General features: G+C 42.3%; 1 protein-coding gene across 22 annotated transcripts in view; it reads left to right on the forward strand.

Annotated features, from left to right (window-relative positions):
* Positions 1-4,620: 4,620 nt before the first annotated feature.
* AFDN (afadin, adherens junction formation factor) overlaps positions 4,621-13,737 on the forward strand; it is a 119,156-nt gene continuing 110,039 nt past the window's right edge. For 14 of the 22 annotated variants that reach the window (XM_021544178.3, XM_077782085.1, XM_077782083.1 and 11 more), the window contains exon 1: positions 4,622-4,946. In XM_021544178.3, coding sequence (XP_021399853.1) covers positions 4,836-4,946 — 111 coding nt within the window. In that variant the 5' untranslated portion in view covers positions 4,622-4,835. Of the gene's footprint in view, positions 4,947-13,737 lie in introns of all 22 variants that reach the window. The other 8 variants (XM_021544192.3, XM_077782088.1, XM_021544193.3 and 5 more) reach the window with 2 other exon arrangements.

A 13,737-nucleotide genomic window follows, 5' to 3' on the forward strand; every position in this document is an offset into this window, starting at 1 on the left:
GGTCAGCTGGCTGTAGGGCTAGAGAAAGGTCTTTATACTGTCTATTTCATTAGTACAAATATAACTCTAGATGTTTTGATCCAGGAAGTATTTACTAATAAATTACTTTGAAAGATGTATACATTATAAAAATTAAGCATCTTCCTTAAGGGAAATTTCTTGACAGTTTTCATCCATACAGAAACCAAAAAGTAAGATATATTTATTAAGATAGCTGCCATTTTATACAGTTCTGTGCTTCCCCCTAACTAAAACTAGAGTGAGGATAACTGAACTGAAAAACCCAAAGATTTCCAAAACCCAGTTACATAACTTGCCACACTTCCTCTGTTTTCCCCTCTTACTTGTATTTCAAAGAGGTCAAGGTTATTAAATATAGGCTTCTTCCTTAATACACTAATAAGAGCAGGAACGAAGCACATAGTAAAGGTTTTTCATGTAATATGAATTTGCTCACATACCCTGCATATACTACGTTTACCAATTTGGGTATGAAATTGATGGAATTGATGTATACAGTGTGTGCAATTCTTCTAGGTAAGATAATGGTGTATTAAAAACTTTTCCTCTCCCTGATTTATGTGTGCTTATAGTGTCCAAAGCTGCAATCCTTATTCTGGATAATTTATTTTCCTCAGTGGGTGTGTCATTTATGTAAAGACTGCAGTTTGATGACCAAGGTTCATTAATGTTGCTCTAACATAACGTTTTGCACTGCATTAAGCAAAATTACAGCTCTGCTACCTCTGCTCTCAAAACACATGCACGCTTGGGAAGCTATGAGAAGGGTTACTTTAATACTTTTGGTCTTACATATGAATTTATAAGTTTCAGTAGTGTGCTGACTTACACAGCGTGGCACTATACATCAGATGCATGCAACCTTGGAAAATTAATGCTGCATTCTGGCAACCATATGGGCAGCTGGCGAGCAGCCAGGAGACCAACAGAGCATGACCCTACCTTCATGCAAACCTTCCCTATGCAGGAGAACTGTTTGCATGGACTGCACTAGCCCAGCAGCAGGAGTAAAGGGATCCTGCACATGGTTGTTGCCCATAACCATCAGATCCCACAGGGACCAACATATGCCAACATGATTAATGAGAGGAGCTGCACAGACAGCAGACAGACCCTTGTGGTAGGTATTCACATGGGCACATGTGACTCTGTGATGTCCAGGGAATGAAGAGGATTGTCAAGCCCTCCTTGTATATTTATGTTTCTTTTTTATGGTCCTCTCTTCAAGTTGGTGCTCTCAACTGTGACAAAATTTAGTTTGCAAGCTCTACAGGGAAGGGCATTTATCTTATTTGTTCTGTAAAATGCATATTGAGTGCTGAACAAACAATCAGAATAATGGCTTACAGTAGCTTAGTTATCTTTAGCACCTTGAAAAAGAACACTGTTCAGCAAGAAAAGAAATTTTTAAAAATGACCATCACTTGCAAGGAAAGCAGTCTTTGTTTCCCATTCTTTTGCTTCACTTACTCTACTTTTTTTTTATCAGGTGTGTGATCTTCTAAGGACTTAAATCTAACTCTGCCACCAGCTTCAGTGGGAATACCTGCAGGAATGATAGCCTGATTTGGAAACTCCTCAAATAGGATTGTCTTATCACTGTGTAAATGATAAAAATCTCACAAAGAATAGAGAGAAAAATTTAATATAATGGCTTCAAGTAACTTTATGTATTACTTTAAATGGAAGATGCCTTGATGATAGTCAAACACACAATCCTGTTTATAATACATTTTATACATATAATGCTTTCCATTCATAAATAACTCTAATTTTTTTTACAATTGTTCACAGGAATCATGTCACTCTTCAGGCTTTACAGCAGCTGTTTTACTTCCCATTGCAATGGCCCTATGAAAAAAAAAATAGGGACTGCAAATGAAACAGCACATACTTTCCACAGAAAACTAGCCAGTACACTGTAATTTAATGCTTTAGTTCCTTGCACACTTGCTTTTCCAAGGAAATCAGGGCTTATGTTTTATCTTCTACAGTACAGTCTCTGTATGCTGGTCCTGCTGGTTCACTCAGACATCTACATTTTTGTCTACACTAGTACTTTTCTTAAATCCTCATTCTGTACTAAAGATGCTGTCATTTGACTGTTGATGGCAACAACTTGTTAAGCAGGTACAAGCAAGCCTGGTTTCTTCCAGTGCTGCTTCAGCAGTGACCAGCTCATGGCAGAATTAATCATCAGAGAGTTGCTGCTGGTATCTGACCATCAGTAGCATTCCCACTGCTACTGCTACACAGAAACACCTTGTAGTCACTTGGGATTTCTGATAAGTGACATCTAAACATTTTTAGTCTGCTCCAATTCTGCTCCATTTGAAGGATTTGTTTGTACCCAGGCAGGAGTGTAGCTATGGTTTAGAAATGCTGACTAGACACAGTTAAAATAGAAATAAATAAATTCTCAGCCAATTATATCCACCGTGTGGATCTAGCACAGTGGTAATTTCATTCCTGGCGCTCCCTGGCATTTGAAAACCCAGGCATGCCAGCAACAATAAATCATCTACTTTCAGTAGTCAGTTTTCCCAGAGCAACCACCTCTTTTCCTCAGGAAAACCAATTTTATCTATGTAGCTTGTAACAGCAAAACGTCCATCTATGCACACTCTGTACTTAAGTATCCTTTCTAATCCTGAAGCAATACAGCCACTGTTGCTCCTCACCCTGTGAATTGAACCAAACCATTTCACCAATATGCAGACAGAACCAAGCATACAAACCAGCACAACATTCTGCGAATGTCATCTGTGCAGAGCACAGAGATATCTGCCTTGGGTAGTGGGCTAACACATCACAGATGTGATACCTGGTTTCTGGGAGGCATTGTAAAACACCCAATGCTATCTGGTAGCACAGTCTGGATTTGAGGAAAAAAAATTCAGGCTATTTTACCCCTTCCTTTTACATAAGAAGGGCTATGTCTGATTTTTCCGTTTCTCTACACTTTACATCTAAAAGAAATACAGTACAGCTTTAGTATGATGGCAGTACAAGAACCTGAGGTTTTATGTGCCTCCCTCAACTCCCACTAAGTTCTCCAAAGGCTCAGACCGGCTTTCAACACCTTCCAAAGCCTGGGACCCAAGAAATAGAATCCCTTCCGCCCTTGGATATGGCACAGTTACCTATGTAGGGTAAAAGTATAACTGACCTTCACCTGTAAAACTAGAATTTCTGGTAGTTATACAGGTGCTGTACTACTGGATAAAAACAGTAATTTAATTGCTTAATCTAGACAAGGCCTCTGAGGAATCTCCTTCTTTAAATAACCCAGCCAAATCAAAACTTCATCAGCAAAACTCAGTCCTCTGAAGTCCCTCAGCAAAGAGGAACTTGAAATACTTTGCCAGGTATGCTAAGAGGAAACAGTATTTTCCCCTTTTTAACCACTCGAAGAAACCAATAAAGATACGTATTTGGACAACCGAGTTCAAACAGGATTGTTCAAGTACTAAGTTTCAGAGGATGCCCACAAGCACAACAAATACTACTGCTGAACTATCAGGATGCATTACTTCTGCGGGTTAAGAAACAAAGCCAAACCCCCAGAGCTGGACTGAATTCCAACGTCTACACAATGGGCGATGCCTCTTCGGCCAACTGACACGTTTTGTGAGAAACCACAGAAAAACGACGTGTCTAAAATCCATTAAAACGTATCTGATGCTTTAACTTCTTATCAGGTCTATCTCAAGCTGTGGAAATTTCTGCCAATACAGCCTTTTTAGACAATTCCTTTCACGCGGAGCTCCCAAGGCACTCCATAACCATTATCAAACGCAGCAGCGACCGGGGCAGCGGCGGAGCGTCGCTGCCCTGGCCGCGCCGGGAGACGCCGAGGCACCGCGGCGACCCGAGGGCCCCAGGGCGAAGGGGCGGCCTTAACCTGGAGCCACCCCCGGGCCGTGCGCCGTGACCTCCGCCCGCGGGCAGGGAGGGCTGGGCAGCGGCGACATTCCGCCCGCCTTAGCGCGGGGAAGCCACGGCGGGGCCGCGCCGGGACCCGCCCGCAGGCTCTTTGTTCCCGCGGCCGCGGCGGCTCTTTGTTGGTGCCACAGCGCGGCCGCGGGCCCCGCGCTAAGGCGGCGCCCGGGGCTCCTGCCGCTCCTCCCGCGGGGCCTCCTGGCCGGCATCGCTGACCCCGCGCCGGGCGGGGCCTCCCACTGCACCTGGCCGCGCCTCGCCCCGCCCCGGCCACCGCCGGATCCCGACCGCCTCCCGACGCCGGCGGGAGCGGCGGAGCGGGAGGGGAAGGCGGGACGCGGAGGGCACTCTCCGGAGGCGCGCGCCGCCGGGAGGCGACGGCCGCCGGGAGCGCGCGCAGGCGCGCACACGCCCGGGAAGGGGAGGAGGAGGGCGGGCGGGCGGCCGGGCGGGGGCGCGCACGGCCGGTGTGTGAAGGAGAGAGCGAGGGGAGGGCGATCCCGGGGCGGAGAAAGGCGGCGGCAGCGGCGGCTTCGCTCGGCTCAGGGCAAGCGAGCGGACACAGGCGCTGCCGAGCCGGGAGATACGGCGGGCGCTGCCGACTCGGGGCATCCTTCCTCTTCCTCCCCGCCCCCTGCCCGCCCTTCCCCCTTCTCTTTCTCTGCTTCCCCGCTGTCCGCCGAGGCCGATCGCTGTCGGCGGCACGATCCCGGGGCGTTTCCGCGGCGCCCGAACCGGCAGCGGCCGCGGGGAGAGCCGGTCCCTCCCCTGCCCGGCCGGGACTGAGGGACCCCCGCTCCGCCCGGGGCTCGGCCGAGAGGGCCTGGCCCCGGCCCCGGCTCGGCTCCCCGGCGGCGGCGGGCTCGGCGAGGATGTCGGGCGGCGGCGGCAGCCGGGAGGAGGAGCGGCGCAAACTCGCCGACATCATCAACCACTGGAACGCGAACCGGCTGGACCTGTTCGAGATCAGCGACCCCACCGAGGTGAGCGACCCCGGCGAGGGCCTCCCGCCCGGCCGGCCCGGTGCGACGCCGCGCCCGGGCCAGGCCGCGCCCCGCCCGGCCGGAGGCTCGGACACCGGCTGTCCTGCGCCGGCCGCGGTCGGGGCTCCGCTCCTCGGTGGGCAGCCGGGCCCCTCGCCGTGCCCGGGTGAAGGCAGGTTGCAGCGGCCGGGGAGAGGAAGGGAGCGCAGGGCCGGAGCCGTCCCCTCTGTTCCCTCCCGCAGGCACATGCCGGCCTGACCCCGCGGGACAGGCGGCTCCGAGGCAGGGGGGAAACCCGCTGGGAGATGGAGGTGGCGAAAGGGGGCGGGCAAGGGCGAGAATACAGGAGCTGCCCCCGTCCCGAGCCCGACACCGGGTACCTCCGTGGGCTTTTTTTTTTGTTTTTGTCTGTCTGCGACTTTCACAGTACATACACAGGCGGCTGGTGGAGGAGGATTGAGAATCTCGGTGCTGAGCGCTTTTTTTGTTGCTAGCTTGTTTGTTTCTTTAAATATTCGTCTTTGTGCCGAAGGCGCCTCTTACAAAGCAACCTGCCGCTTGTAGTCCGGCGGCTCTCCGGGTTGCTGGTGCAATCTCCGGAGTGGCTTTCCCAGGGCGTGACGGACGGAGCGCCTTGGCTCTCCGAGCCTGCAGGCTGCCAGCCCGCCGCCGAAAGTAAATACCAGGAGCAGGTTCGTAGACCCGAGTTCACATGTTGTACTGGAAAAACACAGCGGGTAATATCTCCCTAATGAAGTGGGTGTTTCTGATGGCTTGGAGAGGCTGGGTTTTGTCCTTTTTTTAAAAAAAAAAAAATGTAATAGTCAAACCACACCCTCCCGCCCCTTGTCATGTTCCTTTTGGCTGGTTCATGCTGCGCGTCTGGTTTGAAAGCGGCGAGGGGGGGCAAGGGGGAGGGCTGGGGACGCAGGTTACAGCCCTGTTTGTGTGTGACAGCGGGCTCCCTGCTTAGAGGGTGGAGGCTGATCATGTGCGTGTTCCCGGGGAAAAGGAGGAAATTCACACTTGCTCTTGGCCTGGCCCTGGTTGTTTATTAACAGAAGCCTCTGAGAAATCACGTTGGCTTGCTCTTGGAGCTGGCTCCTGTTCTGCACCCAGGTACTGACTGCTAGCAGAGCCACGAAAAAGTGTTGAAAGCATTTCTAAGATTAGGAACTACGACACCTTCGGGTATTTTCAGTTCTGCTCATTGCAGACAGTTTCTTGAACACAAAGCTGACGGTTTTTTCTGATTATTCCCTATATCTTCCAAGATTTATTGTAATTAGAGTTCCTTGATTGCATTGCTTAGGTTTTAACAATGTCAGTTACTGTTTCAGAAAAGTGGGCTGAAGCCAGTATCAAGAAGCTTTAAGGATCATGTTTGAGAACACAGCACAGTCTTTTTGGAATTGCAGGTTGACTGCTAACTGCCTGTGGCTGAACTTTTTGTTTTATTGATATGTTTGTCCATTCCCAGTACATTCTAACTCCAGTCTCTCGCCTTTATGTTTATGGTAGACTGTGCTTCTGTGGTTTTGTTAGTAAGTAGTTTAACAAATCATATTTTCTTTAGGTCAGCCATGCATATTTATTATCATAGTTAACTAGAGTTTGCATGAAAGTCACCAGCTTCATTATAAGTTATTATTGAAAGAAAAAATAATTTTACTTGCATTCACTCTGCACTTCTGCAGTTAAGCCTCTGAACCTGTATAGGAGCATACTTGCCACTGTCAGTGATGATATTTCAGTTGAACTACTGCATGTAAAAAATGAAGTGCATGCATAATATCCTTGAATGTATGAGCTCTTTAGCCTACTAGTTCTAAAAATATTTGATAAGACCGCAGGTGCATTTACATCAAACTGGCAGCAGGTAACAATTTTATAGATAAAGTATATTTTCCTTCCAGCTAATTACACTTACGAATGTTCACATTTATTTTCACTCTTACCCTGAGCTGACACAAATTTCGTGATATTTTCAATGTAGATAATGGTATGATTCACATTTGAACTGTTTATCAGCTTAAATGAAAACCCTTTTACTGGACTCCTTGAGAACTGGTAATCCTCTATTGTTGCCCTGTCTTTCCAGGCTCAGCTTGATCATAAGGCACAGCTTGCTTTTTGTAGAGACTGCAGCAAATGTGGCATCTGTGAAGATGCAGTAACCTGGATATGTTTTTTGGCTGTGTGTGCTTGAGCTGAGTCAAACTGAATAATTTTAAAATGTCCAGGCATAGTTGTTGGCCTTCTGGGTTAACTTCGTAGCCCGAACAGCAGACTCTCATCCAGGAGCTGCTGGTTGGATGTATCAGTAGAGTTGGTGCCTTGTAGTGATTCTTCAGGCATTTCATCAGTGAAATTAACCTGGCTTAAGTGACTTGTCTTGTAACTTTCCTATGTAAGAGAGTAGGATTTTGCTGAGGGTATAATCACAGCCGTAATAGTGGAGTTCAGACAGATTTATGTTTTTGGTAAAGCAAAGGAATAGGGTTCTGAGAGTATAGATTATGCAGTGAGAGTGAAAGGAATTCGCGTGTGACTGACTGATGTACCTTGGTACTAGTTTGAAACGTCTAATTCTGTGGTGAGATACAGTTGTTCCAACTCCATTAGATACTCTTCGCTTTTCTGAAGTGTGTAAAATGTGACTTTGTTTTGAAGGTTGGGTGGTATTTTGAAAGTAGTTCAAATGTGTGGGGCTTTTTTCAGAGAAGTGATTTATGAAATTAATCTGTTTGAATTCCTGTTAATATTTTATTGAGTAGATTAGTCCTAAAGGATTAGAGTTCTTGTTTACTTGCCTCTTGTGAGACTTCAGGGACAAATTGTTAAGCTATGTAGGACATTAAGAGCAAAAGCCTTGGATAGGACATTTTGAGTTCTGTTACTAACTTTTTCTTAACTTCTCTTTGACTCTAATACTTAACTAAGTCATTCAGAGCTGCTTTACCCTAGCAAAACAAAAAAGAAAACTTCTGTTGCATGATCAGAGTTGAGTATTCCTCTCTCTGTATCACGTGGAAAGCTGAAAGACTTCTTGGGAGTGAGGATTTCATATCTTCACTTCTTTCACTGAAGTAATTTGTGGACTCATGTTTGAGAGCAAAGTGGTAGTTTTAAATTTATTAGATATTTACATATTTGAACCATTGTTGCTGTTCTGAGAAATCTGTTAATTTGCATTAGTTTACTCTGAAATTTTCAAGTTCTTTTTATTCAGTAAGTAGCTCAGAGAAGCTTTGTGACTTGAGAAACCTACAATTGAAGAAAACCAAAACTCTGCATTTACTAGTGGAGGTTTAAATGATAATGTTTCAGGAATGCTGCTAGGTACAGGCCTTTGCTAAAGATGTCTGTAATACTGGTCATCATTTAAACTTGATTAAGCTTTACTGTCTCTACTTTGTGAGGCAGCTACTCACTTTGGCAAGTATGAAGAAAATACTGTACTCTTTGGGAGAAGGTGGGGTGAATAATTTTTTTTTTTGTAGATAAATTAACAGATTCAAAATGAAGCAGAATGTTAACCCTTTTCTTCATTTTTTTCCCCTTGCCCATGTTCCAAGTATTACCAAGTACTGTGGATGCTTTTTCCTTTTTTTTTTTTTTTTTTTTTAATATTTTTGGTTGGGCATAGAAACACAGTAAAGAGATTTTGAAAAGACTTAGACCATTTGCAGCAGGAGTTAAAATGGTGGTTTGATCTTGGTTTAAGTCTTGGGTGCTTACAGCACCCAAAGTTTTTAAAAAGGAGTAAGTTCAAATGAATGATTTTGTAATAAGTGCATAGAGTTTTTTTGGGAACTTGTAGATAGGAAATTATTTGCGTTTATACAGTTTAGCTTTTTTAACCTTCTCCTTTAGTAAAAGTGCTAACTGGTTGTTGTAGAGTTGATTGTTATATATTCAATTACTGCACATGGATGTTTTGGGTGAGAGGAAGGAATGGAGGAGTACTGTAGACTATGCATTTATTACTGTTGGAATCCATCTAGTAAGATGCCATATCTGAACTAGGTGTTACAATTATTGTTGATGACAAAATAAAGTTTCATCTTTAATGTATGCTTTCATAGCTGTTATATGAGCGGAAAAGAAGTGTTGTGTTTTTTCCATGCATGGTTTGTGGTCTAGGAATGTGAATTGCATTTAATTGTTTTGAGATGAGCACTTCTTAGAACAAGTGGCATTTTTTTATAACAATTGCCCAAGGGCTGGGGGATTATTGTCAAAAAGATTGATCTGTTGTAGTTTTTGTTTTCTGATGGAGAATGTTTTTCTAGACTAATATACCTCTGTGTCATCAAAAGTAGAAAGGTCTAATCAAAAAGCGTAGACAAATAACATGCTTTTCATTAAAGAATAAATCTTGAGAGTTTGACTTTTAAATGGCCATCATTTAAAAAAAAGGCATTTCAAAAGTCTTCATGGCTATTTGATTATTTTTTGTATGAAAAAACTTACTTAGTCTTAGCAAAAAGGTATTAGAAATAACCTTTCAGAATGTGTGTGGGGCTTTTTTTCTGGGTTGCTTTTTTTTGTTTTTTTTTTAATATTGACTTTCCATGTGCTGAGTTATGTACGTTTGGTCTATTCAGTATGTTTTATATTGTTTTCTTTGGCTTTAAGTACAAGTAACCAGTCTATTAACAGAAAATATTGCACAGTACACTGTATGGCAGGATATTTTAGGACTGATAGAATTTTCATCTTCTTCTGAACTTTTTCGGTTCAGATCTGTTTCTGGTTCATTAGGTGTCACAGGGAAGAATGGTATATGACATAAGCTTACAGATTTTAAATGGTAGTTATGCAAACTTGTTATTCAAATGTAGTTAAAGCAATAAGAAATGGGAATTTTTAGGTTTTAACCTCCCTGCTGTTCATCTGCATGGTTGCTCACCCACAAAAAGATCTCGCCCTTTTAAAAATCTGACTCTGAGGCTTTTTAAAGACCTGTTTTTTAAAATGGGTAATCTATTGTGTTATGGGTTACTAGTAGTGGAAATGCAAGTCTGGAGTGAAGGATAACACCATCTAAATGGTAGAAATACTTGTACTATCTCCACTAGTTGGATTCTATCACTTTCAGTAGTTTAAGCAAGTGCAACTCTTCATACTATATAGACCTCAAAAAGCTGGTAATATATCTGGAAATACTGTCCTTTGAAGTTTGCCAAACCTGTGGTGTGGAAAGCAAACTCTCTTTGCAACAAATGTTTAATATTTAGTCAGTCTGGAAGGGTGATCAGAATCCTGGGGATTGATGCCTATGCTTTTTAGTGAACAGAATGTTTTTCAAATAATTGCTACCACTAAGCAGACACAGTTCAAGAGGAGATAAAAACACTGACGCATTAGTTAGAGGTTCGGGATTACTAATTGCACTTCACTGAGTCTTTTGAGCTCTAGTTCTGCATTAGAATGGTTGGAGAAAAGAAGTCAGGGATGCAGGCCTTCTCATGTGCATCACAAGGAGTATTTGGAGACCAGTTTTCCTTTAACTGAGTCAAAGTGAATAGTCATTATAACTGAAGTCTTAGTGCTCTCTAGAGAGTCCCAATTATAAGTTTGAATTAAGATACTGACCACAGTCTACAGACATCATAAGTAATGAAAATAATTCTAGGAAGATGTTTTAGGCTGTGCTTTTAATATTCCTTATGTAAGTTATTTCTTGAGCTAGTGGCTAATTAGTTCCATACAATTCAGACGTACTGGCTTTAAGAATTCCCTCCTGATGTGTGAATCTGTTCCCTGCCTAAAATGCCATTGACAAGAATTACTTTTCAGCTGAAAAACCTACAGTCCTCTAGATGTGTAAGGGATTTGCTTTGTTTGTGCAAGTGTGTTTTTTCTGTCAAAACCATTTCTCTTTCAGAGAGGTTAAACTAAGATGAATGGAACATACTTTCATGATTTTTGAGGAAAACCTAGCTTTATAATTAATGAAATTCTGCTCTGTGTCTAGATGCTCTTGTCGTTTAAAGGGAGTAGCAAAAGCTAAAACTTAGCTGGAAAGTGATAAAAGTTGAAATGAACTGGTATTTGTGGGAAGGCTGTAGGTGATAAGAAACCACTCTGAGTTAGTCTTAGTGTCAGTATCTGTTGGAGTAGTTGCTTTGTTATAAATGAAGGGAAATAAATGCAAAATTCAGAACATGCATAAAGAAAATGACTCCCTGTTTTGACCAATGGTTCTGATGAAGGTAGAATTGAGAATCCCAGTGTGAATTAGTAAACTAAATGTTGTGATGAATTTAAGAGAAGTCTAATTTAGCAGATGGAGCAGACACTCCATTATGTGTCTGTATTATGTTTCAAAGTGAACTTTATGCTAATGGAAGCCTCTTCTGAGGTGTATTTGAGTAAAGCACTATTTAGGTAATTGTTGATTTTTCAAGACTTTTGGCTAGAAAGAATATTTACATGGAAAATAGATATTGAATGATGCTCATTTCATCTTGTGAAAAGACTAAAGCCTGTTAATTTCTGCTGTTAAGATTGTTAGGTAGGTAAAACAAAGAGATAATTGGTAGTTGTTCTGGATGCATGAATGACTTGGCCCATAATTGTTAAACTTCTTGCAGAGATTCCCCTTTCCCCTCAGGTCTTTAATTGCAAGTAAAAATTACTTCTTTTCTGTAACTGTCCCTGTCTGGAAGCTTGAAAATCTAAGATGAAAACTTGAGTCAATAGATAGAAAACTGTAGTAGTTCAGTAGCAGTCAAGTTATCTTCCTGGACTGTATTGTGCCTTATGAGCTTTTGCATAATGAAGATGTATAGCATTGTAACATAACTTTTTTCAGCATAGGGATGAGTTTTCCATATGGTTGGTTGCCTTCAGTCATTGAATTGCAATTCTGCCTTTTTCTGCTGTCTAGTTTGGTTCTCTAGTAAGACTAAAAAAAATCTGCTTTGACATGAAGTCCAGTGTTAATTATTTTTTCAGCCATCACCTGTTTTTTCATACCTTTTTATTATGCATGACTTCAAAGTTTTCTTGTGTTAGGTACATGTAACTTGCTAAAACCATTTTGTGTAATGCTTCAGGATAATGGTCATCTCCTTCTGTTACAGGCATTGCCCTCAAGGTTGTCAACTAATTGTTATTATATATTTAATTACATTTTCTAGATCTGCCTTCTTCCATTGTGTGCTCCCCTGTTAAGTTAGCTCCTCTTCAGGTCATCTTCTAGTGCAGATACTCTTAGTAGGGAGCCATTCTTCTGATTCTTGCTCATTCTTGTCTCCTATGAAGATGCCCTTTGTCTAGATAGTGCTTGATGCTTTGTGTGGAACAGGGCTCTTTATTGCCCTGGTCTGTCTTGCAGAATTTTGTTGTAGATTACTCATTACTCTGGGACATTTCTTTAGAGTTTCAATCCTGTAAGAACTGGAAAATGTCTTAGGACAAGGGTTATAATCTAGAAGATCACTATAGGGAGTTAGTTTTAAGTGCAAATTTGCACTTAAATATAAACTTTACTTGGTTACATGAATTTGTAATTTGTGTTTGAATTTCATCATATTAATAGAAGAGGCTGTAAAAGTTTGATTGTACTGATGAAATTGTGTACACTCCTGTAAGTTTGTTCATGTCACCTCTTCCACTGGAGAGCAGAAATTACACATCATTAGCTTTGAAAGTTTTAAGTTTTTATTAAGTGATGCTTGGTATATCTTAAGAATAATAATAAATTGATTTCTAATTTTACTTATGTATTACAAGAGTATAAAATAGGTTTAACTTTAAAAAATAAGAGTTACTATAATTATTCTATTCAAGGACATTAGAAAGCCAGCTGGTTTGTTACGGGACTGGAAATTGAGTGTGTTTGGCTACAACTCCTAATGCCAGGTCAACTCTTGGGTAAATATTTTGGAATGGTTTTATGCACTACAGTACTAGTTGCTATAGAGTGATGGCAGACTGAAACAATAGCTGCAGGGTGGGGTTTTTTATTTGATCAGTGTTTTTCTTACTACTTTTATAATTTGCGCTCTCGTATCTAGAACTCAGAAGTTCTAGAACTAGAAGCTCACAAAAACTCACTACTTAGTGATAGGTGATAACTTCCTGATGATGTGCTTTAAGGCTTCCCCTTGGTGAATCGTGTCCCAGGGCATGGCTCAATATCTGGCTCTGCTGTGTAGTAAGAGCACCCTTTATAGTGTGAAAAAGTGAAAAACAATGAGTTGTCTGGCAACAATATTTATTTGGCCGACAAAGTATGTTGCTCAGAGCAGTATCTGTGAACTAAGATTTCAGTGCATAGACTTTTCAAGCATTCCATGATGTGTTTAGTAGAGCTTTCTCATTGTTAGGTGTCTTGATTTGTCAGTCCACACTCTATTTTCTTAGAGGCAAGATACAAAATTTGATGTCAGGGTCATGCTTTAACATACATTTACATTTTGCTTTCGCATATGTTGTATTGCTTACAAAACCCAGTGGAAGATCAGGATCTCACTTCTTAATGAAAATTAGGGACTGTTGGTCCCTAATGAAGATTAGCCTGTGGTTGGGCAGGAGTTCAAAGGACAAAGATACCCTGCCCCAAAGCCTAAAACAAGAAAAGGTCTCATTCCCTTTGCCCTCCAGAAGGTGCTCTACTTTGAGCAGTACATCAGCTTGAAATTTAAAAGGTCCCTTTAAACACTTTGTTATTGTTCTCAATTTTAGTAAAAACAGTTATGCCATGTTCTTAATGTAAAAAATATTGGGACAGTGCTGTCTGTGATAAAGACAGTATCCTCGTGGATGGGAAAATGTC

Source organism: Lonchura striata, chromosome 3, assembly GCF_046129695.1.
Source record: "Lonchura striata isolate bLonStr1 chromosome 3, bLonStr1.mat, whole genome shotgun sequence".
Lineage (NCBI taxonomy): Eukaryota > Metazoa > Chordata > Aves > Passeriformes > Estrildidae > Lonchura > Lonchura striata.